The sequence below is a fragment of the Falco cherrug genome, chromosome 7, assembly GCF_023634085.1.
Source record: "Falco cherrug isolate bFalChe1 chromosome 7, bFalChe1.pri, whole genome shotgun sequence".
NCBI classification, from domain to species: Eukaryota; Metazoa; Chordata; class Aves; order Falconiformes; family Falconidae; genus Falco; species Falco cherrug.
In genome coordinates, this window is record NC_073703.1 from 398,024 (window position 1) to 425,219 (window position 27,196).

Sequence of the window (27,196 nt, forward strand, 5' to 3'; positions counted from 1 at the left end):
GGCTTTGGGCAGGCTGACTCACACGTGCCACAGAGGGCTGGTGCTGCAGGACAGCAGGCCATGAGGCAGAGTTCTCAGCACCACGTTACAGCTGCCCAGCCAGCCTCAGCAGGGCTGCTCGCCCCACGACTCATACTCTCGGCTTCCCACCTAACAATGGTTTGAAGGACTTATTGTATCACTTGAACTACCAAAACCAACTCCGCTCTCCCAACACTTCCAGTGTTGGCCAGAAACCTTATCAGATGCCTGTTACTCTCCTGCAACCCTAACATGCTGGCCTTCCTGCACCAGGCATATTTCAGGCCAAAGCATACATGGGTATGGTTTCCTTCCCACCCTAGCAGCATTCCCAGGGTTGGACATCTCTCAGGTTGGGCCAGCCATGACCTCAAAGTCCCTCCCAGCATACTCACAGGGGTCCCGTGCAATGAAGTGTGCACCCAAGGCAGGGTGGATATTGGTGGGGTTTGGTGTGGCCATCAGCTTGCTCTTGGCCATCTTTGTGTTGGCTTTAGCAAACTCTAACCGCAAGGTCTGGGGGTTCTCTGGGTCAAAGCGGATGCCCTGTCACAGAAGAAAGCACAGGAATCTCTCAGAGGTGAGGTTTCCAGTTCAAGCACAGGATGTGTCTATTCATGGAGCAAAGCCCAACCAGGGAACCAAGGCCATCACCCTGCAGTCACATGCCCAGAATTTTGTCACCTCATGGCAACACGAGCTCCCACATGCTTGTATTTATGTTTAGCTGGCCTAGGACCACTGCTTCCAACATGAGGGACACTGTTCTGCTCCTTACATGCAGTTCACCAAGCAGCATAGCAGTGATGGCTACCAGCACTGGTCAGGAAATATCTGTCTGCTGGAGCTGGGATAACCCCATCAATATGAGGGCTCCTATATCTACTGCCAGCCTGGGCAGAGACCCTAGCACATGCCCCACTGCCCAGGGCAAGGTCTACAGCAGAGCAGAATCAGATCAGCATGTCTTGGTGCCTTGATCCCACTAACTTCTGCAGGCCCATGTGGGGTGGAGATAGTTTTGGGTATGCCTGCCACACTGACCATTCTCACATCTTTTTCTTGAGCTGGGGCAGTTTGGAAATGCTGTGAATGTGCTGAATAGCCTGTACCACACAGCTTTGGCCCTACTTCACAAACAGCAGCACAGGACTGCACCATCCTTCCCTTCTGAAGGACAGACCTCCTGGCTGCAGAGGTCCTGACAGGCCAGAGTCCAGGACAAGGACCTGCTCTGCTGAACTGCCATACACTTTTCTTCAGGGCATTTGATAAGCCAGGCTTTAACAAGGCTACTAGCACCAAGCAAGTCCTATGGCCACATGATGGGCCAGCTTTGCGGTGAGCCTGCTTCACTACCCACATACCCTGTGAGCTTGACCTAGAGCTTCAAAAAGCTCACGCTAACACAAGTAGTGCTCCACATGCCTTAGTAAAGAATTGCAGTGCGTCAGCCGGTACCCCCTGTGCCTCTGCATGCCTGGGAACCACCTATGCCCCCAACGCCTCTCTTCTCTGGGGAACCAGTCCCCCACAGACAAGACGACCTGCCTGCTTCAGGTACTCCAAGCCAAGCTCAAGTCAAGCAGTCAAGCCAAGATAAGCGCCCACCTGCAGACAGCAGGAGGAAAAGCTCCTTAAAGAGCAGCTCTGGCCACACATCACCACACAGAGGTAATCCATACTCATTTGAGCAAGGCAGGCGTGTGTCTCCATCTTCAGCTCCTCCCAGGGAGGAGAGGGAGCACTAAACAGATAAGAGATAGGATCCACAGCCTGGATCCTGTTGCCAGCAGCCAGCTGTTGAGTAAGGAGGTACATGCCAACTTGAGGAAAGAAGTAGCTGTTCTTTCCCATACCCTCAGAGGCCCTCAAGCAGTCTTCCAGCAGTCAGAAATTATACCTACACTAAGTGTGGGACAGTTTGCATCCATTTTCTTAGGCTGACGTCAGCCTTTAAACAGCTTTCCTACTTCCCTGGTGAGATGCTGCAGAAGCATTTAGCTTCCATACTCAAGGACACAGCTGAGACACCTTGATCCTTCCTGTGCGATGGACAAGCCAAGCACCACTCTAGCCCACTGCTCCAGGTCTAGCTACAGCAGGGCACATGGCCCCCAGCCCTCCCAGCACATCAGGTACTCACATTCAAGGCGTTCTTTGCTGCTTCAGCACCAGCCCGGCTGTCAAAGGTCACAAAGCCAACTGGCTAGAAGAAATAATGCTGATTTCAGTTTGGAAGCCTCTTCCAGCTCCTCAGACTACCCTGCCACCCCCTCTGCCCCAGACAGCTTACGGAAAGCAGAAGCAGAGGGCCTCAAACAGAGCTTGAAGGGTCTTGGGTCATCAGGCCAAGATTCCTGCTCTGTCTGCTCCCACCACAGCAAGACACTTTGGTATTCCTACATGTGGGGGACACTGCTCATCCTGGTAGTCCCCAGCAAGGGTACCTCTTGCCCACTAAGGGAACTACTGCCTTGATTAGGATGGCCTGGGGACAGTTTCTGGCAGCACAGTGTTTAAGATTGAAGCATCGGGTCTCACTGAGCCCATGTGGTCCTGGGCAGCAATAGAAGATACAGAGCCATTCAGCACATGCTGAGAGCTTGGGGCTGGCCAGGACAGTGGAGGTGAGCAGAACCCAGCTGTATACATGGCACTGAACACAGACAATACTTTACATAGCAAAACAGTATCTGTCCCTCCTCCCCTCCCAGCATGCCTGGTTTTCTAGCAAAAGCTGAAAATACCCAAGCTGGAAGAAGGAGATACCTGCTTTGAAGTTAGCTTGATCAGTGACCCTTCATAACCCTGCAGAAGGGAAGAAAGGCAAGTCAGTGTCAGGTTCCTGAAGGAGCCAAGCTACAAGAGAGACACAACATGACAGCTCTAGGAGCTCCTGTAGCACCAAACCCTTCAGAAGGCAGGGTCTGCAGCAGGAGTAGGTATGCTAACACTTTTCTTTCCCAACAAAGGAGGAGACAGATTACACTAAGGGCAGAGTGGCTACCTTAGCTAGTCCATTCTGGCCCTTTGGGAAGAAATCCCCTTTTCTAGCTCTTCACCAAGCTACTAAGATGAGGACCCTGCCTGGCTAGTGCCTAGAGAACAGAGAGCACCCTGTGCTAGGACAGTGCACACAAGAGAATCCCACTTTCCCCAAGGACAGCCTATGTGGCAATCCAGTGAAGGACGGACAGTTAGGGGATCAGGACACATCCATCCTCAGGGAAGGGCTGGCCCAGTTGGGCAGCAGGGCTTACCAAGCAGCCTTCACTGAACTCGGAGGCAGCATGATTTTAACAACAGGCGCCAGGGAAGGTTACCCAGCTGAGTACAAGCCAGGGGCTACCTACCATGCTGGTTTCATACCAGGTTCCCCAAGCTTTCACAGGAGGCCTACCTTCCTACTTCATCCTTGTTTCTGCTCTGACAGAGATCTTTGCTGCAAGGTTTGCCACACGACTGCATCTTTCCCACCAAAGACCATGTCTGAAGACCTTCTTACCTTGAACGGTCGGAAGAGTAGGTAGAGCTCTCTGGGCTTGATATCCACAGGAAGGCCACTGACAAACAGCGTACGTACCTAGGAGAGGGGTCAACGAGGTCTACTGAGAGGAGATGCTTAGTACCAAAGCAGGAGTACAGAGCACAGTTCGGAAGTTAGGTGCAATAAGAGTAGGACACCTTGCAGGCACTGACCCTTCCTACATTAAAGGAGCACTGCCCAGGATAACACAGCCAGACCTTTCCTCCCTGCCACAAAGGATTTAGACCTTTGTGAAAACTCAGTCTCTAGCAGAATAGTCTGGGTTGCTTAAGGCACAGACACCAGCCCTACAGCCTGACTGGACCTTGATGACTAAAACTTGAAAAGACTGCTAAAAGACCATACACTGCCAAAAATACCAAGTTTGACACATATCAAAGGTCCAGAGGAAACCAGTATAAACCCCAGTTGTCTGTCTAGCTTTTCCTACAGATAACACACTAGATCTCCTTTCTTTAGCCTATCCTGGCACTTCAGCCACTGATTCAAAGACAGCCTTCAATTTGAAAAAAATACCTCACACCTTTTGACTCCTGCAACAGCCCTAGATCATCATTGTTAGGATGATTTTTGGGTCCATCCTAGCTCCTTCACCCACACACATCAGACCATTCAGAAACTGCTCCCAAACAGCTCTTACAGTGTTAGTTCTGTTGTGCCCAGCCAAAAGCCAGCTGTGCTGCACCAAGGCCATGTAGGCTGCTCCTCTTCCCAAGCTACAGAAGTCATGTACCAAGTCCAAATTCACTCAGCATGTATAAGCAAAAATATGGTACCAGAGGAAGATTCCAATAGATAATCTGTTGAAATATCTCTAATAGTTCACGTGAAGTTGTGCTTACTAAGGCATAAACATTACAGCATATCAACTGAGCACCAAAGCAGGGAAGTTTCTCCTGTTTACAGGAGAAAGAACACGCCTCCTTGAGCTCCTGTGGCCAAGACAGTCCTGCCAGGGCAGAGACATACCCTTCATATCAACTCAAGGGGCAGCTTAAGCCCTCCAGGACAGACAGTGATCATAGAGTCTTGGGATCCTCTGCTCTCTGTGCATGCTGAGACTAAGGGCTACCACCACCCCATGAATACCCCAGCAGGCTGCTATCACCCCCCTTGGTGTGCAGAGCCCTTCTCTAGCCTGGCATCTCTCAAAGCTGCTGCAGAATGTGACCACTGAGCATCCTTTCCTCCAACACTGGCATGCTTCCCATCTCCTCCCCAGTTCCTCTGCATGGACAGCCCTACCATACACCCCAGCTTTTTCTTTGCCCTGTCAAGGGAAGCAGGATGCTATCTGGACCACTCCAGAAACACTTCCCCTGCCCAGGCTCAGTCTCACAGTCCCCCCACCTGGCTCAGCCCCTTATCTGATGCATCACTCCAGGGCCACCTCATGCCCAGACAGAGCTGGCAATGGCACTCTCTCAGCTTCCTGGCTGCCTTTAAGACTTTGGCGCTTGCGCTTCAGCATGAGCTACATGGAGCACCTGCAGTGCATTCCCAGAAGACACACGGCCATCTCTTGCAGGACTGTGCAGAGTGTGGTGGCACGTATCTGCCTCAGCCATGCGAGAGCACCATCCCTTTTCAATATTTCAGGATCTGAGTGTGCTCAGACCCCAGAATGGATGTTTCTTCCAAGCAGATAGAAATCTGCATCCCTGCAGAGTCTCTAAATGGTCCTGTGATGTGTTGCTAAGTAAGTCCTTACGACAGGCGTGACAGAATGGAAGATGCACAGTTGCTCAGGGAAAGGCAACTACTCTGAGCCCTTAAAACAGCCAGAACAGAGCAACACAGGTGCTAGGAAAGCTCTTTGTCAGAGGTCAAGAGCTCCTAATGCCAGCCCCACAAGTGGCTGCCAAGGACAGGAGCAAGAGACCTTCTCTCACAAGCTAAAAGCTTCCCTTGGCCTCCAGGTCCTGTCTGTCACCATACACAGCATTGGAAAGGGGATCCCAGCCAACCCACAGCACCTGCCAAGGGCTGGCATCACCCCAAGGAAAGCCTGGGCAACTCCAAATACCACCAACTAACATCTTGCAACAAGGTTTCCCCAAGGACCTCAAGATGGACCGAGGAAGGTCTCTGCTCAGAAGAGCTTGTCAGAAGCAATGAAACCAAGTGGTTGGTTTTCTGAGATCTCTGCAATTCAGCACATCCATAAGTGATCTAGAAAAAGGGGAAAGCAAGACTAAGTCATTCAGGGAAGGGAGGGCAAGGCTGGTGAGAGACCAGAGCAATACATTCAAGGGGCAGAGTGAGATCACTTCTGAGATCAGGTGTGAACATGGGATCAGCAACAATCAGAAAGCAAAGGTGATCAGGAGTCCAGCCTCCTCCCTCTGCTCCTAGAAAGAGGAAACCACTGATTAGGGCAAGAGGGTCTGGATGAGCATCTTCCAGTGTATTAACTGAATTGGGACTCTCCAGTCACCCCTTTGCAGGCTAAGTCCTGCAGGCTTTTAAAGGCCACCAGGACCACCCAGGGCTAATGAATCCAGGCTTCCAGCCCTTGCACTCAACATGCCAAGACAGGGCAGGCTTCTGCTTAAGTACATTTGCCCTGCTTTAACTCCCTGCCACCAAATCCCAGATCCATGTAGCTATCCAGCCTCCCCACAAAGCAGCTGGAAAAGCCACAGGACAAAAAAGAAAAATGTGTACATCTCTCTACATCTATCTCCACCCTGGGCTAGATCAGGAACTGCCTGGACCAAACTGGATGTTCAGCAGGAGCTTGAAGATACAGCAGAAAGATCTCCAGGAATGCTCACTCTTAGCCTCTGCTACCAACCACTCAAAATGTGATACCAGGTGAGAGCAATTCCATCTCACCCAGGACAACTGGTCTTAACCAGACACACATGCACAGAGAGAAGCAGGGCAGTGGGGTAAGGAGCAGCTCTTGCCTAAGACAGCCCAGCAGGGTCACACAGCTGGAGGCCCTGCAGAAAATGCTTTCCCTTCCCCATCCCTGCCCCCTTTGGGGATGTCCCCAGTCCAAATACCTGGCAGAGATGGAGGATGTGGGGACAGGGTGCACCTCTCCAGGGGCTGCATGGCCACCCAGAGGGACAGGGTGCTTTGCGGAACAGGAGAAGGACAGCCAACCTAAATTTCCCCTGATACAGTGCAGCTCTGCTAATTGCTTTAACGATCAGCTGTGCACAGTTATGGGCTGCTTGGATGGAGGTTGGAGCAGGCTCAGCCCCACTGGCACCCAGGCTGGTGGCTCACTATGTCATCTTCCCCCAGGTAAGGTGGGATGGGCTCACCACTCATGGTGACGGGACACCACAACATCCCATCACTGTGTCCTACCTGGGCGAACCCCCCCAACCTTCCTCTCCCTGCAGGTTTTCCCCAAAAAGCTTGTGGCCTTCTCCACCTGGATTGACAGGACCCGCTGGGCACACAACACCTGGGCCATGGATGCCATCATCATCATCACCACCATGGCAGACATGTGCCAGGAGGGACAAGACCATCTAAGCCATCTCAGAAAGGAAGGATCCCAGCATAGCCTCCCACTCAGAAGGGAGAGAGGGAGGGACAAGGACAAACCCATTCAGTGTTCAATTTGTCATGGCTTTAAAGCAGTCCTTACACAGCTGTGTCTCCCAGAAGGGACACACACCTAGCAAGCATAGCCAGGTACTTAGCACCAAGGCTTTAAAGAAGCCAAACAGCAACACTGCCTGTTACTGCCTGTTCCTACCACAGCCCCAGCACTGCCAGGAGGTCAGCATGGATTTTACAGCATCCACATCTCCTGGCCACATCTGCTTTTAAATAAGAGCTCTTGAAAGGGAGTCCCAAGCAGAGCCAGACACTGCCCTGCAGCCCAGAAGGGTCAAGCTATGTCAGAAACATAGGTGCAAAGGCACAAGTACCCACCTCCAGCGAGGCCGCTCTGGTAGGTCTCCAGCACTGAGCTTTTGTTAACAGACAGCTCTGAATCCTCCCAGAAGCCAGCAAGGCTGACCCTCCCTCCTGCCTGATCAGCCCTATTGCTGCATTACCTACAGCCCTGCTTATGCTCAGCTGTGGCCGCTGTAGCCCCCCAAAATTGGCCAGGTCCCAGGGCCATGCTCACAGCACCCAACACACACAAGCCTTTACCACCAGCTATTAGGAAACACCTGAGGCCAGCTACAGCAGAAGCATGCCCCAGTGCTTCATCCACACCATGGCACCAGACATCCCCATCTCCAGGAAGTCACTCCCAGCTAAATGCCATTTTTTCCTGGAGGCAAGCCATCTCCCACTCATTCACACCAGTATGTCCACCGAGCCTTTTTCCTATGCCACCAGCAGAAGGGAGCCCCACAGCACACTGCTGACGACAGGGACAAGCTCTGCCACAGCACCTCAAGTGCAGTGCCCACTCCAGGCAGCCACCCTGAGGTCCCAGCAGCTCAGACACACAGGCTACAGCTCTTCCCATGGGAAAGCATCCCAGCTGGGGGCCCCCAGCACCCAGGCCGAGCCACAGGGGGATGCAGAGCCCAGCCCTGGCCACAGCCATGCAGCCAGGGCCATTTGACACGAGGCTGCTGGAATGCAGCAAGCTGCTCCGGGAGCCAGGACTTATAAGGCACAGCAGCAAGAGGCAGGGAAGCGAGCTTGAAAACAGGGCTGCAGGGAGGGAAGCGCTCAGCTCCCCAGCCAATGCTTCAAAATGAGAGCACACCCTCACCTGGGACTGGGGCTGCAGGGTCCCTGCCCCAGCAATGCAGGGCAGGGGAAAGCTGGGACAGGGAGATGGCTGGTCTGTGCTAGGGACAGCTTAGGCAGAAAGCAGGGCAGCCCCACCACCACCGAGTGTGCCTCCCAAGGGGAAGGGGCTGGCCAACAGGCTCCTTCACCACTCCATGCCTCAGTTTCCCTGACACCTGTGGGGCTCAAGAGCAGGGAGGCTGCAAGAGCTGGCTGCCTGCTTGCAATTCCAGCACTGGCAGAGCTCCGATGTCCTCGCAGCACCGGCAGGTGGGGTAGCACTGAACCCCAGTGCAGGATCAGACCAGAAGCTGCTCTATCCAGGAAGCCCCAAGCACCCACAGGGCACCCCACACACACACCGGAAAGATGTTCCCCCATCCCCAGAGGGGAAAGAGGGTCTTGAACTTCCCCCAGCACTTGAAGCAAGGAGGGCTTCGGGCATTTCTCTCCAAAATCAGCCTTTTGCACAAAAGACACCCAAGGACCAACATCCTGCTTTCCAAAAAGGAGGAAGGCAAGCTGACCACAAGCAAACCTGAGTGTGAGAGTATTTTGTCCCCAAGGCTGGGGCATTTCACATGTGACACTGCTTATAGCTGGATCAGCCCCTCCCCAGCATTGCTCTTCCTTCATGTCAGGCAAAGGCACATCAATGGGGCTCAACCACCCCTGCGGTCAGGCTAGGAAGGCGTTCAAGCAGTGGGGGAAGCTGGGAGAGGCACCAGCCTCTGGCCGGCAGAGCAGGAAGCACATGGGAGCCGATAAGTCCAGGCACAACGGGACAGCACCCAAGAATAGTCCCCAGCCCCAGCAGAGGAAGCGCTGCTGGCATAGCCCTGCAGCGGAGACTCCCCCCGGCTCTCCACTACCGAGTTCCATCCCCTGCACCTCTGCAGGATCTCATGGAAGGGATGGCACCCAAGGGAGCTTGGGCCACAGCAGAGTTTCAAAGCTGTTGAAACATTTAGGGATGCCAGCCACACAACTCCCAAGAGATTACTGTGCCAACAGGGCAGTTGCCCAGCTCAGGGATATGGCCAGTTGAGCATCCTCAGGATGCTATCACAGCCTTCCACCTAGCCAAGGGGTCTCCTGAGCTAGAAGAGACATGCACAAGTATTACAGCCAACATGCTGCTGAAGGACACTCACATCCATGCTTGCACTACCCAGCCCACTGCAGTAAGCCTCTGGCTCCAGAGGCCCAGCAGCACATCTGCTGGGTGTTCTGATGTTCAGGGACCTACAGACACATCTCACCATCAGCTAGAGCCACAGACCTTACCCACGGAGACAGCTATCGCACCAGGTAAGCCTGCTGCAGACCAGCTCCTCCTGCCCATGCCCAGGCATTTGTTATCCTGGCAGGAGGCACAGAGGTAAGAAGCATTCCTGCCAGCCTCTGCCCTGAGAAGACATTGGTCTGGATGCAGGACTCTCACAAGGTACAGTCTCATCTCAGGTAGAGTAAATCTCTCTGCTTCACCTCACTGCAAGGCAATTCCTGGGCACTTTTCAGTCCTCTGCCTCCTCTGTCCACAGAGCCAGGACACACCCAGAGAGGCACACTGATTATCCTCAAATCAACCCGATGCAGGGCAGCATGCTAACAGCCATGCCACAGCCCCGTGGAGCATGCCTCGCATCTCCATGGCCCAACAGCAAGCAAGTTGTCCACAAAACCCAAGTGATGGCAAGATGAAAGTTTGCAACAGCTCTCCACTGTTGACAGCGGTTATTGGAGTGTCACCCCAGTCACAGGGAGACCTTTGGGGACACCAATAGGATGACAAGTACCCACAGGACTATGTCACCATTGCATTAGTCCAGCTCTTGGCAAGACAGGGCCACTAGGCAGTGGGCAGGAGCTGTGCTACCCAAAGAGGGACCAGACATTCCGACCCTAGGCAGCATCATGCCCTGATCTCCCTCTGCACCACAGGGCACTCCCCCCACAGGACCACAGGTAGGTACCCAGCCCACACAATATAGAGGGCAAGGCAGAGAGAGGTAAGGCCACCAGCCCAGGAGAGCCTGGGGAGCAGCACACAGTAAGAATGGATATGACACAGCCCAAGATTTATGACCAGCTTCTAGTGGGGACCGTGCCCCAGCTAGCTCCCCACTGGCATCCTACTGCAGGCAGGGAAACCACAGGAGGCAAGGTTTCCCTCCCTCCTCTGGTATCTCCCAGGAGCTGGGTGCCCTCTCCAAGTCTGTAGCTTGCTCTGCACTTCAAGCCACTGCTATAGGTGACCCCAGAGAGTCACATGTGCAGACAGACACCAGCCTCCTGCCCTCGAAAGCAGGTAGGAGGGACACACATCCCCAGGCCAGCAGCTTCTGACACACAGCCACGTACTGAGACCCGACCCTGCACTAATGCAAGAACCCACCCCACATCCCTTGCGGCACAGGAGGCAATGCACCCCCCAGAGCAGGAGGTACAATGTTTCCATAGCCTCTTCTGGGCTACACAGCAGGGCTGGAGGTCCTCCACATAGGTAAGACTGCCCTACTAGGTCCTTGGGTTTCCAGCAACCACAGTCTGCGGCCAGGTAGGTTTGGGCTCAGTGATCAAGGAGAGAAATTTGCAAGGTCAGCACACACAGTCCCATGCAACTGTCCTCCAGAGAAACCCACTGCAGCAGCCACTGGGCTGGCTGGAGGCAGGATCTCATAGCTATGCTCTGCCATCCCGCCCTACCACTGGATAACAATTGTCCAGCTGGGCTTGAGACTGTTCCTTCCCATAGGGCACACAGCCACAGGTCAACATCTTGTCCCTGTCCACAGATCTAGGTGCAGGAGATAATGTTCACCAGACAGATGTACAGAGCAAGTGTCAGCACTATCCCTCTTCTCATCTCCAAGCAAGAGCCAGCAGGTGAGCCCTGGGGCCAAAGAAAGCCTCACCACCCCCAACACATCAAGGAGAGCCTAGACCTTGTGTAAGCTTCTAGCTCCACATTCACCTGCTGTCCAGCCATCATCCAAAGCGTCTCAACGGCCCTCTTTGTTGGGGCTGAGCTGAGGAGGACAGCAGGCTCTGGGACAGGCAGCCTCTCAACCACACCATGACCCTACAGTGCAGCGGTCAGTGTCCTCACCAAGCCAGCAGCATCCACTGCTACTGCAGCAATGGCAGGGTCTCCTGGCAGACATCTCCTCACAGTGCTGGTACCACTGCCTGACCCAGCATCCCTCCTCAGACACTGGGCTGGCTCAGAACCACAGCTACGCAGACAACCTCAGTATGGCCCAGGTTCAGCAGCTCCAGTGCTGGAGCTGCATTCCACTGCCCTGCTCCCTCACCAGGTCCAGCTCTGCAGCTCCAGGCATGCGGGAGGAATTCAGTTTCAGCCATCCCACGTGGCACACAGGTCTTTTAAAGCACAAATTAATTCTTCCACTTACAGCCTCTACCACATGAGCCATCCTCGTGTAATGGTGGCTGCTGCTGCAGAAGGTACTTCCCCACTCCAGGGGTGGCCTGTGATGTACAGACATCCCCAAGAACACACTTCTGAGATTGCTGGTCTCCAGCCCCAGGGAGGCTACTGGCTCTCAGTTAGCACCTGGTACTCCTGAAGGGAAAGTGCTGAGCAGGGTAGGCGAGGTGCTGACCACCTCACTTCCACACTCACACCCTGGTGAGGCTTCAAGCAGAAGCTTTTACTTCAGGCACTCTGAGGTCCAGGACAGGCAGAAGCATTGCTCTGTGATCCAAGTAGCAAAGTCTTCATGACTTCACATGGCAAAGACCAGCAGGCCCAAAGGTTCTTTTGGCTCCAAAAGCCTTCCATACCAGTTTGAGTCACACCTGACTTCCCACAGCACCAGTTCCCCTAGTAGAAGCACAAGGAAGGACAACAAAGCCTGAACCACTCTTAGTCACCTTCCAGACCTCTCCAAGGGCATCCTTCCTACTTTGGTGAGGGGAAAGCAGAGTCACTTGCTAGCAAGGGAGCCTTTGGGTTTGGTCCTTCATAACAACTTCTGCAGGCACCACCAGAAACCCCTTCATTTTTGAGGGAAAGCTCTGCTCAGCAACTCCTCAGATCAGCCAGGGAGGAAGACTAATTTCTGAAGCTGGGTCTCATTTACTAGACCAGCTACAAAGCCAGGTAGCAAGAGGAAGAACAGTTACTCCGTCACGGGGACTAGTTGGGATACTGATGCTCAAAGCAACTTAGACTCATGTCTAAAACTTAGATTTGAAAGAGAAAGACAGGAGAAGGAAGCTCCTTTACCAGGTACTTACAAAGGCACAAGGATGTGAAGAGATAAGAGGGAGATTCCCATGTCTCTCCCCCAGTAACAGCAACTCATCAACAGACCAAGAAGAGGTCTGGGAACACACTGGTTCCCAGAACCTCTGTGTTCACGGTGACTTCAGGGTATTCGCTCAGCCAACAATCTGTCACTAACAAAGCTGAATCTAACATTAAGGGGACTTTCATGATGCATGAAAACAGCTCTCAAGCACCATCATGCTTCAGCCAGACCACATACAAAAGGATTAGTAAGTGGTGACCATACCTACTACACCCTCAAGTTCTTTGTAGCAAAGAGCAGCATCATAGTCATTTGACTTCAGAAATTATATTAACCTTATTCGTTTCAAGTCAGAGAGCTAGAATCCATGCATGCAAGAGCTATCTAGGTCCACTCAAGCAGAGATTACAGAAATCAAGAGATGCCTGGCACCAGTCCATGAAGTGCTACAGACATCCAGCACGTAACACAGGCTGCTCACCAGTGGCATTCCTGGGTGGTTCTGGCAGCCTCAGCTTGCAACAGCTAAGCAAGGCCAGGGATGAACTACTTGCTGCTGAGGAGGAGGTCTGGAAGCCGAGAACCTTCTGCCTCCCCTAGTGTCATTGCCTCGCTGTAATGGGCAACACCTGCAGCCTTGCCATGGCTCAGCACAGAAGATGATCCTCTCCTAGCAGAGCTGAGCCAGGTAGTTTCTCCTGGACCTCATCTGGGCTCTGCCCACCCAGCACAACCTCACATTTAATGCTCTCCATGTTCAGCAGTCCACAATGTCCAAGCTCTACCACAGCAGCGGCAGACACCATCACGGAGCTGCAAGCAGGCTCTCGAGACTGACCAAGAGGACACAGGGGATAACCGCTGACTTCAGCCACCTGCTTTAGGCATCAGACAGCCAGCTCCAGAACCACCCCACTGCCCACAGACCTACAGCTTCCCAGTGACCTTCTGGGAGAGCAAGGATGAACATGCAGTGTAGAAGCAACACTTCTGCATCAGTCACCCAAGACAGCAAGGCAAACCCTGGGGCTCCTTATTGCAACACGGCCACAAGCACACCCACACTACCCACGGCAAGCCCCCAAGCTGGTCCGGCTGCTGGAGCAAGCTGCCTGCGGCAGGGGCGTGCATCACCTCAGCAGCTGCCCCAGGCAGGGGCATGCACCACCTCAGCAGCCGCCTGTCTCACACGGCCCCTCGGCAGCACTGGGACGCACACCATCACGTCACGCAGATCGGCGGCTGCCTGCAAAACTAAACAGAAGATAGCTGCAAGTGGGGAGGGACCAAGTTTGGGGAGGTGTCTGGTGAGGAACAGCAGGGACTGACATTAGGCCCTGTTTGTTTAACATTCCCGTTAACGGCCTCGAGAGGAGCAAGAGGCATTCCTGTCCTCCGCATGTCACCGGGCAGGAAGTGGCTGCGAGATCCAGGGGCTCACAGATAAGATAAAGGGAAAAGCTGAATTTGGGAGCTTCATCCCACCATTCTGGGGCACACAGCACCCTTCTGCAAACACTTGGGGGGGCAGCAAAGGAGACTCCCAGCAGAGGTGGGAGGGGGGGAGCAGGAACGGAGGAGTGTCTGCAGCACCAGGATCTGGCAGCATTATCCACACAGTGTGGAAAAATATTCCAGCACACCCTCCTGCATACGCTGGGACTGACTGATTCCACTTTGCACTAAACATATTTATTACATATCAAGGGGAGCTCTGGGCAAGAATTTGGGTGGGATGAGGGATTAAGCCCCACAGATCATGCTGGGACCCTGAACACAAGGTCACTCCTTGTGTCACCATTAGCTTCATCTGCTGTGAGGAGCAGCTTCTGGTCAGCCAGGAAGACATAAGGAAAGACAAGCGTTCAGAGGGCTCCTATAGGCTGAGAGCGGCCACCACAGAGCCCAACCAGTAGCTCATCACCCACAGAGTTATTTGTAATGCACCCTGGCAGAGGGGGCTTTCCAACAGCAGCCCCACCAGGGACAGGGACACCATCCCCCAGTCCCAGCCCACCACCTCCCAGGCATCCTCAGCCACCTCCAGGGTAATCAGTCCTTTGCTGCACCACCAGGTGCAGGGTGACAAATGCACCCAGAGAGGCTTCAGACCTTCTGGCAGGGTGGACTGGACTGTGCCCCTCCACACACACACTCAGAGGTGGCACGATGGAGAGCAGGGGCCACTTCTGCTCAACCCCTTCCCCATCCCCCAGGGATGCAATCTTTAATTCCATTTTTCAGCCACCAAGCATCATCACTCCAGGGCAGCCCAGCCTCCCCAAAGGGCTAGGATTTCCAGGCTCCCAAAATGCAATAGCTTCCAGCACCCACTTCACCAAACCACCACCTGGCCGTAGGGAATGAGCTGGCTCTGCCCCAGCACCAAGACCTCACCCAGCCACCACCCATGAGGCACCAGCCCAGCCAGAGCAACGCCACTGGGATGCACCAAGCAGCATCAACCTCAGGAAGCTTTGCAGGCCAGTGAATAATTGGATCAAGGAGACTCATTGAGTCTTCTGCACATGCGTGCACAGCCCATGAAACCCCCTGGTACCGAGCCTCCCCGCACCAGAGAGGCTTCCCAGGGCCCCAGGTGTTCTGTCTCTCTACCCACCCACACCAGTGCCACCCATGTCACCAGCAGCATCACATGCACATCCCGTCACATCGCCCAAGCCCTGCTCCATGCAGGGGAGAGAAACACTACAGACAGCGCCTGCCAATCCATTCCACCCCATTACCCGGGTCCCCCCATGCCAGGGTTGAAGACCAGCAGGTGTGACAGCCCCAAGACAGCTGGTGCATGGGGACCCTCCAGCTCCGGTGGGTGGTGGAGCAAGCCAGGCGCCATGTTGCGGCGGCACGAGTGCACGGCGCACTGGAGGAGAGCAAGGGGAGGGGACAGAGCATCTCCCCGGTCCCGAGGGCCAGGCGCGGAGGACTGCAGCAAAATGCTACTGAGGCCAGGCGTTTTCCAGTGCCCTCTCCAAGATGGAGAGCAGCCTGCAGCCCACCGCACCAATGCCTGCTCAAGGGGTGCAACAAGAGAGGCACTGCACCAGCAGCAATGCTAGCTCCCAGTCAGCAGCTCCAACAGATGGAGAGCAAATATGCAGGGTTGGAAGCTCAGCTTCTGCACGTGGCTACGGACAAGCAACCCTTGCAGCCCTTCCAGCACAGGGTCCAGCAGCACCCAGGCTCTGGCTTGCAACGGCCATCCAGACGAAGGGGGCTGCTGGCAGGGTGGCTCGCAGCCCTCCAGCCCCAGCCAGGCTGCCAGCACATGGGGAACCGGGGCAAGGTCTCCACCACCGCGGTCCAAGCACATCCCCAGCAGCCCACACGGGCAGAGCGCTGCCTGGAGGCAGGAGCCTGGTGCCCTCCAGCCCCAGGGGCCTGGGGAGGCACACCGTGCCCCCGGGCACTGGCTAGGCAGAAGGGAGCGGGGACCTGCCAGTCCCCTGCCCTGCAGGGACCCTGGGCTGACGTCGGGGACCCCCAGTCGGGGCTCGCCCTACCTGACCCCCAGCCCCTACCCACTCTCCGGGACGGCCCGGCCCCGACACCTCCGTACCCCGGCTGCCAGGGCCCGGTCCCAGCTCCCCAGCACCTCGCCTCCGGTTCCCTGACGACCCCGGGGATCCAGCTCCGGGTCCTCGGCTCCCCGACCACGGCGCTGCTCTCCGGCCCCGGTGCTGCATCCCCGACGCCCCATCCCCGGTTCCCCACCGCCCCGGTACCGCATCCCGAGCTCCCCGCGGCCCCATCCCCGATTTCCCACCGCCGCGCTCCATCCCCGGTTCCCCGAAGCCCCGGTACCCCAACCGCGTCCCTGGCGCCTACCTCCTCCTCGACGTTGCCGCTGCCGTTGGTGTGCTCGGTGTCCTTGTTGAGGTTGCTCATGGTGGGGTGGGGTGGTGGGGTGCCGGGGCAGAGGGGCGGGAGTGGTACCGGCTGCTCTGGAGCTCCGCGGGGCCGGTGCGGGGGCGGTGCGGGGCGGTGCTGCCCTCCCGGCTCACATGCGGCGTCCCGGGACCGCGCCGCTGTTAATGGCCGGGCCGGGCCGGGCGGAGCGGGGCCGAGCGGAGCGCAACGAGCCGCAGCTGCGGGGCCGACGCGCCCCAGCCCCCCGCCGCCGCTCCGGTGCCGCCGCCGCCGCCGCGCACCGAGCAGCGGGGCCGGGACCCGCCCGCCGCCGCCCCGCCCGCCCGGGGCCGCCCCCGGGCCGCCCGCCGCCAATCCCGGCCTGGCCCGCCTCCCCGGGGGGTGCGGGGCTTTTTTTTTTTTTTTGTTGGGCTCGAGTTATTTTAATTATTTAACCCCCCTCCTTTCCACGAAAAACTTTCTCAACTTTGATGAACTTTCGGGCTTTGACTTTCTTAAAGGGCCCGCCGGTCTCTCCGCCGCGGCGGCACGGGGCTGCCCCCCCGGGTGTCCCCGGGGCAGGGGGATGTGGCCGAGCCCCGCGGGGGTCCGCGTGGGGGACCGCAGCCCCACGGCCCTGGGCCGGCAACCCCGTAACCGCCTGATGGGGAACAGCGGCCCCGGGGGCTCAGGACAGCGGCCCCGCATCCCCCGGGACAGCGGCCTCAGGGGCTCAGGACAGCGGCCCCCCGGCCCCAGTGACAGCCGGGAGGTGCCAGGGGCACAGCCCTGCTTGTCGGGCCTGGGAGGAGGCACAGGGCTGGGCACGTCCATCTGTCCATCTTCTGCCTGCGCTGCTGCCGAACCGGCCTCATCCCAACGAGGCAGGCGGGGAGGCTGGCACGGGCTGGGGCCAGGCCCTGGCAGGGCTCCCGGCCCTGCTGCGGGCCCCCCACCGTGCCCGGGGAGCAGCCTGACCCCTTCCCATCTCCGCTATGACAGTTGGAGAGGGCGAAGAGGGTCCCGCCTTCTTCCAGGCCTTCATGCAAAAGGGCAGCCCGCAGCTGGGGACATAACGGGAGCAGAAAATGGGGCATGTGGCTCAATCCTGCATGTCGCGCCCCACAGCTCGGTCCCTGTGCGAGACAAACCCCAAGGGTTCGGGGTTAACCTGCCAAGTAGGAGATGTTCAGGGGATCACATTAAGCCACTTAGCTTCACCAGCGTTGCTAGTACCCAGTCCTCACTGCTTTCTCAGCACCAAGGCTGGGTGAAAGTGAGAGGAAACATCAGCCCTACCCGGCCCCGGCAGTCCTATAGCCCCCCCACAATGCAAAAGCAACATGTGCTCCCCATCCTTGGCTTGCCAGGGTTAGCCCTGGCTGGAGATACTCTAATGCACCCACGGCCTGTGCCAACTGCACTGAAAGTCACTTCAAAATATTCAGTCCATGACTGGCTCCAAGTGACAACTTGCCTCCAGCAGTAGCTCAGGGATGACGTTTTGCTCATGTGCGTGTTGTGAAGAAGTGTGAGCCTGGCTGGGGGCAATCACAGCTGATTTCTCTGCTGACACCTGGGTTTACTGCCCTGTTCAAGCCCCAGCCCCTGACTGGCTTTGCCACCTGGTTATGCAGAGGCTCCCCATGAAACTTTAACCCTAAACTCAGCTGCCCCCATGCACAAGGATCATCCAGCACAACCCAAGGAACTCCAGCACCCTTGGTGCAAGCAGTACTATCACAGAGGTGAGTCCCACTGTCAAGCAAGTGCCTGTAGGGCCATGTGGTTTCATCGCAGGAGGTGTGTTGGAGGGGAATAAATGTCCTCCTGGGCCCATCGGCTTTGTATTTCCTTGCTTTCTAGGTTAGGGCTTTTAGCAGCAACAGCCGTTAGCAGGCGGCACCATGGATTTGTGTGTTGATTCTCATACAGACCGTGGCAAAGCAACTATTTTTTTGGTAAGGCTGTGTAATGAGCAGCTAAGCCACAGAACCTGATCCCTGCCACATCCTGCAAGAGGGGAGGAAAACCCCCACTTTTTAAGTAAAAAAAAACCACAACAATTTACTTATTTACAATGTTGTCCTACAGGGTGGGTTTTGGCGAGACTTTTCACATAAAGAATACACCCAGCCTGCCAAAGCACAGGGGGAGCCCCCCCTTCCACCCACGGAGCTGGGCACAGACAGATCCTCAGCAGAGCAAGAGCTTTCTCCCATCCTCAGTGATGCTGCACTTCACCATAACTTTGTTCCCAGTGTAAAGCTGTGCAAGAATAGCACTGCCTGCCACGCCAAAAAGCCTTGAAGCACGCCTGCCCTGACAAAGACCAGGAATATTTACTTCCTGTGCTAATTAAGCAAAACCCAGCATAACCTCACAGAGGTTTCTCAGTGTTCAGGGGTTGTTTTTTTTATTTTCTACAGAATTTGAGTCAGGAGACACAGAGCCTGTGGCAAGTGGAGGAGGACACAAAAGGGTGGAAGTCAGAAGCAGTAGCACGTTTTCTTCAGACCCCCAAGGAAGCTGTGCTGCGCACACACACGGAGGAAACACACCGTCTCTTCCACAGCAGGAAAAATACCCACCACAAATGGAAGAGCCATTGCATCCATCACGCTGGGGCAGCAACGGCAGGTTTACCACGTCATTGCCAGACTGATGGCCTATAACCTGTGGTTTATCCTGTAGGCAAGTTCATCATGTTGCTGTTCGGCAAGAGAGAAGCATCTTGCTTGCACAACCACCCCTCAGAGCTGTATCTGGTGGCAGCATCCCTAGGTCCCAGCATCTTGTGGCTCATAAGTCCCTTTGATGTCCCGATAAACATCACACCCAACAGCCTCTCCACCCACCCCCAAAGCACTGGAGTGAAGCAGCACATGCAGCCCTTGATGGCCCAGCCAACTGTACAGTGAGGAGATGCTTCCTGTCCCCAGGAGCTTAGAAGGGTGGACAAACGAAACAGTCACTGCTACCAGCTTGTGCAGTTGAGCCAGTCCACCAGAAAGTTGTGATGCCTCTGCGGTGGTTTGGCTGAGGATTTTTTCTTTGAGTCATTCTTCACTTGCTTGTGAATATGCTCAGCTTTAACTGTGTGATCTGAGACCACATCAGCTGAACCTGTGCAGGACCAGGGTGACACTCTGGTTTGGACCATGCTTATCCAAGTTTCACAGCAACACTTTTCACCCTGAGACATCTACCCAATGTCCGTATCAGATGCCCTGTCCTTGCCGCACCAACATCCACCAAGATGCACTAGTTTAGAAGAGCAGAGGTGATGCTGCAACTATCCAGCCTGCACTCGCCCACCTCTCCCACATGGGTTCCTGTTCGAGGTGGATGAGCTGGCAGTGAAGCCAAATCCACACTGACAAAAGGCACTTGAGACAAAAAAGTTACTTTTATGCCCAAGACTGCATGGTCTCCTGCAGTCACATGAATATGCACTTCACTTGCGGTGTTGCAACCTTCATCACTTGCATGCAGCCAGTGTGGGGTAACTCAGCAGCAATGCCCCCCTAAAACCAACTATTGCTGTCACAAGCACATGGCAGGGCTCAGAAGTCAGATTGCTGGTGAGACCTCCAAGCCACAAGCCCCAGACAGGTCACTGCTGGCTGGAAAACAGCATCTTCATCTCCAGAGCAAATTCCAGGTCTCCCCCATGCTACTTCACACACAGGGCTATACCTGTCCCCAGCTGCCCTGCCACAACGCCCCACGCAAGCAGCTCCAACCATGCTGTCCTGCCCCTAAACGATGGGACCTGCAGGGCCTCACCAAGAAAAAGAAGGGAAAGCTGTGAGGTGCTCACAACCATCAAGCAGGCCCTAGCAAGGGGGTTACTTAAGTACCCAAGATAGAAACAGGTTGTAATCAGCTGAAAAATCAAGGTGGGACTTGAAACAACAACCACCTGCAGGTAATCTTGTGTTTTTACACAGTTTCTCAGCTTAACAATTTCCAAGGGCTCTTTCTCATTCTTGAACAAGCAGGTCACCAGCTTAGGAGGTCAGCTAGCCAGGGGTGGGGTCTGGCTGCTTGGATGCTAGCTATAGGTGGTAATGGAGGGGTGCCTCAGTTCTTTTGCTGTATTTAACCACAATAGCTGCAGGACACATCGTTCCTCCCAGGAGAAGGGGATAGGCAGCCCTGGAACATGTGCATGCTAAGTGCAGTTAGAGGCGAAGTCATCATAAGAGGCATAGGGACTCCAGAGCAATAGGAGGATGCTCAAAGGCTGGAGAACACCAGTTTATACCATGTAATGACCAGAGCAACCTCTCAGGGCACCTGTTCCATGACCCAAATTGATCAGCAATGTGCTGCCTTCCCCTCTGAAACCCATGACATCCCCAGGATTGATTCAGTAACACCGCTAAAGGGCAGAGGATGAACGTCGTGGCAGGAAAACTGGCACTGAGGACCACTGATATTTGGGTACCGAATGACAGGATGCAAATAGCCCCAGCCTGGGGGCTGCACAGAACTTCAGGTGACCTGGTAGGTGCTGGGCAGAGACGAGGAGCAGAGGAATGTCAGGGTTCATCCAACATCACATGCCCAGAGTAGCTGCTTTGAGGATGGCGGTGAGCACTTTCAAACTTTAATTCCTTTCCATACGTCACCACTTCTCCAGCTCTGCCTTCCCCCAGGAGGACGAGCTGAAGCTAACTGAGAAAGACAAGGGCTTGGAGGTGTGCGCAAATGTTTGCTCAGACGCACTGGATCGCTGCAAAGCTGCTTTTATGGGCATTTCAGAGCAGCTCCTGGCAGCGCCACCAGAGCTGAGTTCTGAAGACGCTCGCTGCACCCAGTGACATGAACCCACTGAATGGGCTTCAGACCAAAAAGGGGTGAGGAGAGCTCATGTTTACAGAATTTTAATAAAATGATGCCGCCAAACAGAAAAGCCCGTTTGGAGCCAGGAGCAGGAACAATAAACCCAAATGCTTTCCTCTGATGGGTTGCAGACGCAACATGCCAGCAATCTCCCAGTGGAAAAAGCACTGGAGGGCATTTATTCACCTAGGAAATGGAGACAGTACTTTCGTTTGCCCCAAAACTCTTGAGGTTTTTTTCATTGGAGATGGAATATGAAGAAAAAAAGGGCACTGCTTCTCCTTGCTAGTGCAGTGCTTAAACAATTTACTGTTATCTCTTTGTTTCATGATTAATGTGTCATTTGCACTATCCAGGCATATTAATTAGGGGGGAACAAACCAGTGGGAATCTTTTATATAAGCATTTGTTAAAGCCCCCAGAGTGAGCACAAGCCCGTGCATGGGGTGGTTGCAAGCCTGGCTCCAGCACTCATCCTGGACTGAACGGCTGTCCAAGGGGCACCAATAGCTGGTCCTTAAGAGAGGCAGAAACCTGGCTTTGCCAAGTGTGGGGTGAGGGCTGTCTCAGCACCGAGTCCATGCAACATACCCAGACTTGCAGACACATTTGAGCATCAGGGCTGACCCTCCGTGTCCATCCCCTGTAGGTCCTTCCACCACCATTGAGCCAGGAGAGCAGCTGAAGCCACCACAGTGCTCTCAGGGGCCAAAATTCTCCCCATATTGCAGCTGGACCTCACTGATATGATCAATGTGATGTCTCATCCACAGAGAAGCTGGGATCCGCCCAGGTTGCTGCAGTCCCACGCAGGCCATAACGGAGGGATTTCTGCAGATGGATCGGTCCCTCATTTCAGCCAGTGCAGGAGCTGCCCGGCGGTGGAGGGAGAGGCTCGTGGCTCGGCAGGGGGAGAGGCTCCCTCAAGCCCCACTATCACTGCCTGCATCAGCAAGTGGAGCTCTGCTTCAGCACCTGGCACTCAGCACTGACAAGGTGGCACCAACGGTCTCCTGATCTGTCCTGGCAGCTGGGAAAAGGGACAGCACGCTGCAGCAAGCCCTTGCTAGGCCAGAGCCTGCCCCTTCCCACCCTCTGTGGTTCTTTGACTGATGTTTTGACAGGGCGTTCAGTGAGAACATCAGCTTCAGTGTCCATGTGGGTGGCTGGAGAAGCAGGGATGGGATATGGCTTGACCCAAGGCATTGAGAGAGGATCAGTGTCATCAGTGTCCTGAGCCTTCCTGTGTCATTCTACTCCCAGTACCTAGTTCAGGCACCTCTGGATGTCAGCAAAACCAGGTTGCCCAAGCTAGGATCCCTCTGCCAGGTGCTACCAAGCCACGTCCCATCCTGCTCAGCAGATCCACTTCTGACCATCAACATGGTGTCTCCAAACCAGGATCTCTTCATCCTCTGTTAAATTATCTTCATACCTAATTAATAGACATTACGGATCATATGGAGGGCAGAAATGCTCCCAAACTTTGCTATTAGATATCTAGACAGTCAAGGGCCACTTTTGTAACAAAGGAGGTGGGTATCTTTGAGCCCTGCTACATTCCCTGGTCATCAGAGAAAGGATTACCTGAACTCTCCCAAAAGAAAAGGCGTCCCATTTTCACAAAGGTTATTAATGTCCAGACCTTCTACACACTGGAGATCTTGTCAAATAAAACAAAAGGACTTGTGGAGGAATCCTTGGCAACACAACTAATATACACATGACCTTCGGACTTGGAAAACAGATGGTCAAAAACCCAAGTGAGCAATCCTACTGCACTCAGCTTGGCTCAGATCTCCTGCTGCTGCTGACGGCGACAGGCCGTGATGCACTGCGGCTCCCAGAGCCTGACAGAGCAAACTAGTGAGTGAGAGGGGATGTGCAGGATAAGCACTGCTCCAACCCGGATGTGGTGTCTTCTCTGTGGCAGCCACAAGCCCAGAAAAAACCTTTATCAGTTCATGTATCATGTCCTTCCCCAGGACATTCCCTGCTCCCACGGGTTCCCCCTCAGCTAGCCCTCTGCACCTTTATCCCAGAGGCACGTGTCCATGGGTGGCTTCAAGGGTAGGGAAGAAGTGTCCTTGCAGCCTCCTCCCTCCTCCCTGCTGTTCTCCAGGTGAACGTGAAGCCCTGCTGTGCTAAGCACCGTGGAGGGCAGCCTGGGACACCTCCATCATTACACCCTGCGTGCTACTACCTGGCATGGGGACATCCCACCCTACCAAGCACGGCATGGAGGAGACCTTCTGCTCACTGCAGCCTCCCATCTCCTCTGGTCAAGGAGGACCCATACCTTCCTTCTGGAGATGACGCTTCCCAGCCAAGGGTGCAACCTGCTCTGTAAAAGCCACCGGCAACACTTCAAAGGCTGCTCCTCAGTCATGTGGATAACAAGAGGGATTAGCAAATTAGGGGAGGATGAGAGCTAAATGAAGTGTTGCCTTCCAAGAGGCTGCTCCATCCATCCTGCTTGTCTCTGGGCAGAGAAGAGCAGGCAGAGGGCAGCGCCAGTGGGTAGGCCAGGCACAATAGTGCAGCTCCATGGTTGCTCCTGCCCTGCTGGAACTGGGTGTACAAAAGCCAATGTGCCACAGCAGCACCCTTGACAGTGCTGTCCCCACACAGGGGATGCTCACCACAGCTCAGCCGGGCAAAGTCAAGGACCCTGCACGACCTGTGGAGTTTTCAAGGGCTCCTTGGCTTGGCCAGAGCCTGGGAGCCTGGGGCTCACAATGGGCAATTAGTGAGCTGTCCCCATCCCCAGGGCACCCCAGGTCTCACCCCTCAAAGTTTCAAGCCTTGGCAGCAAACCAAAGCAATAGATCTTCCCAATTCTCGGTCCCAGAAATGCCAGACTTGTTTAAACTGGACTGTTTAGATGTATTCGTGTATGTTGGTATGTTGGACACCCAGCATAAAAGACTTAAGCTCACAACTAAAGTTTGGCAAAGTCCTAAAACCACAGAAGACAAAGTGTTTTATCATGGGAAGCACTGGTCCCTGGGACAAGCCATAATTACTTCTGTTTTGCTTCAACCACCAGGGACCAATGGCAGCAGGCGCCGATTTTCCAGGACCGGCAGTTGCCGGTTGCTTCGGCCAATGGGACGGGAGGGAACATGCTGTGGTGCAAAGTGCCCATGTCCCTGTGACTGACACACTGGGCTGACACCTGCAGCCTAGGCATTTTCCCCCCAGGTCCCAAATTCATGCAAAACACCCACTGTATCACTGACCATGGGCAGCACAAACTTACTGGGAAAAAATCATTTTCAGGAAGGGAATACAGCCTGGAAAATTCCAGCCTCAGTAGGGAATGACAAGCAAGGGGCTGTGATGGAAACTGTTTTGCAACGTTAATTATTTTACCCCAAATGCTGGCAGCCCAGGCAGCGCCTCTTGGCCCGTAATCTCATTAGTCTCCTTGGGAACGCCTGCCCCACAAGAGACCCTCTTGCCCTCTTATTGCTCCCCACAGCCACCCGCTCCCCCCAGGCACTGAAAAGAGCTCTCCATGAAGCCCAGGGGTCTGGTGAGCCCCCAGTGTGCACGCCCTGCCAGGCAGGTCCCGGGAATGTCTGATTTATAGTCTTATGCCTCGTTCTGTTTACGCCAGGCGAGTTATTTAAAAAGAGGAGAGCGAGAGGAGCCCGGGTTTTGTTTAAAAGTCCAGCGAGGAGATTTGCCTTAAATAGTCAAGAGTTGAGATTGGAGGGGAGGCCGCCCAGCAGCCAGGACCTCCAGGGTGGGAGCGGAGCTGGCACCCACCAGGGAGCTGGCTGGCTGCAGGAGACGAGGCAGGAGTCTCCTGCTTAACCCTGGGGAGTTGAACAACAACCTGCGGGATCACTTGCAGCCCTGGCTTAGCATGGCCTGTGGCACCGGCAACACGGTTCACCTCCATGACATGAAACGCATGAAACGGCAGTCTTGGGACAAACGGCACTGCTCCTCACAAGCCGGCATTCTCCCTGAACCCTGATGACAGCAATCCAGAAAGCTGCTCTATGGCCACAGCTGGTGCAGCCACCCCAAAGGAAGCCATCCGTGGGCTGGCACAGCCCCAATCCATGAACCCTCCAAGCAGCCCCACTCCAGACCTCGAGGCCTCCTTAGGGGCAAGGCTAGACATGAGGCCAAGCTGGTATGAGAGCCTCCCACGGGGGAACACCAGCAGCTTGGCTTGCTTGGTGCTGAGCACAGATCTGATTGCTCTCTATAAATACATCCGGGGTCAACACCAGGGACAGGGAAGAGCTATTTAAACTCAAGGAGGATGCTGGCAAAAACAAAAGGCTATATATAAACTTTCCATGAGCAACGCCAGGCTGGAGAGAAGGTTTTAACTCCTGGAGCAGGGAGGTGGAGAAAGAGCACCCCAAGGAGTGGGGTGAGGCAGCAGGATGGGGCCAGACACATTTCTCTGTGTCCCCAGGGTGGGCAACCCTGGTTTCCTCCATCCCCCATCCCTAAGCCCAGCAAAATCAGCAGAGGGACAGGCAACCAGCCTTGGCACCACAGCGATAGCTCCCAACCCTGCTCCAGGCACGACAACAAGGGGCAAGAAGCTCTTTAGATATTTTTCCACTTTATTGACTTATTTGGTAAAAAATTGCTGACGAATTAATCAGAATAATGAGTAACTTGGGTGCCTCGAAGCACTCAGCAGCAACAGTTGGATGCTAAAAGGCAGAGCTGTTGTGCAAAACCTGGCACCCTTTGCTAATCCTTGCATCGCTGCTGATGCCTGCGCTCCCAATAATCCCTGTTCCTCCTGCCCATCCCCACACCCCTGCTAAATCCTGCACCCACTGTCAGCACATGCATCATCTGCTAATCCCTAAGCCTTGCAACCTTGCCCATCCCTGCAACCTCACTGATCCCTGCACCATACCTCTCCACTAATCGCTGCACCTCAAGGAGCCCTGATGCTGACATCCCACCACTGACTGCACCCAAACCCACCCTGGGCAGCACCCAGCGGGACAGGCAGAGCTGTGCCCACCCACTCCCGATGTCCCCACTGGGTGCATCTGTGAGATCCTTGAACTCCAACAGTTGCTTGTGGGAAAGGTGTGGGCAAGAAATACTGCATTCAGAAGGTGTTATGGAGACAGCGGGGAGAAGGGAAGGGGGTTGTGTAGTGGGGCAGGCTGGTGTCACGGCCTCAGTGAGCAGGCAGGCTGGTGGGACACCAACCTGCCAGTTTTTGCAGCTTATCTCTGAAGGAGCTGAGCCTCTGGGCATCACCAGCTCCAACAGAACGGTGGGACCATTCGGGGCGGGGGGGATAAAATATTCAGAGAGGTTTAGAGCAATTCAGTGTCTGCCACAGAGCATGCTGATGAGTATTTCAGAGCAACAGGCACCCAAAGGAGGGCCGGGAGCCAGCTGAGCGCCTCCCCAAACAGCCAGCCACCCTGTAACCACAACAGCCATGGTGTGGCCTGGCAGGGATGCTGCTGGGAATCAACTGGGAGCATCAGGCCACACCAGCAGCGATGCCCAACAGGGCAGAGCTCTGGGACACCTGAAAACGGCCAGCTGGGGTAGTGACTGAGGAAGACACCTCTCCTGGAGGTGTCTGGTGTCTTCCCACACTGCTCCCAGTGATGTAACAGCAGCGAGGGCTGTTCCGTACACGTCTGCCCATCCTATGTCATTTCAGAGTTGCTTCCCAGCAAACACCGAGAGAGACACATACCTTCCCAGTTACTCCCAGTTGGCCCTGTCTCATTTATCTCCTCCAAGCAGCGTGGTCACTGTGCTCCTACACTGTCACCCCATGGTTTTGGGCTTGCTGTAGGGGGAAGGTGACAGTGTTTGGTATAGAGCACATGAATGCCATCATGGGAAACCCCTCTCCCAGCACCAGCCCACAGCAATCCAGTCCTTT

The 27,196-nt window shown here is 54.9% G+C and overlaps 1 protein-coding gene across 3 annotated transcripts in view; it reads right to left on the reverse strand.

The window, feature by feature from the left end:
- The window catches only part of RBPMS2 (RNA binding protein, mRNA processing factor 2), a 29,460-nt gene extending 12,693 nt beyond the window's left edge, over positions 1-16,767 (reverse strand). For 2 of the 3 annotated variants that reach the window (XM_055716764.1, XM_055716763.1), the window contains exons 1-5: positions 16,423-16,765; positions 3,530-3,607; positions 2,794-2,832; positions 2,168-2,230; positions 417-567 (exon numbers count right to left, since the gene is read on the reverse strand). In XM_055716764.1, the coding sequence (XP_055572739.1) occupies positions 417-567; positions 2,168-2,230; positions 2,794-2,832; positions 3,530-3,607; positions 16,423-16,482 (391 nt within the window). In that variant the 5' untranslated portion in view covers positions 16,483-16,765. Of the gene's footprint in view, positions 1-416; positions 568-2,167; positions 2,231-2,793; positions 2,833-3,529; positions 3,608-16,422 lie in introns of all 3 variants that reach the window. The other variant, XM_055716765.1, reaches the window with a different exon arrangement.
- Positions 16,768-27,196: the final 10,429 nt, after the last annotated feature.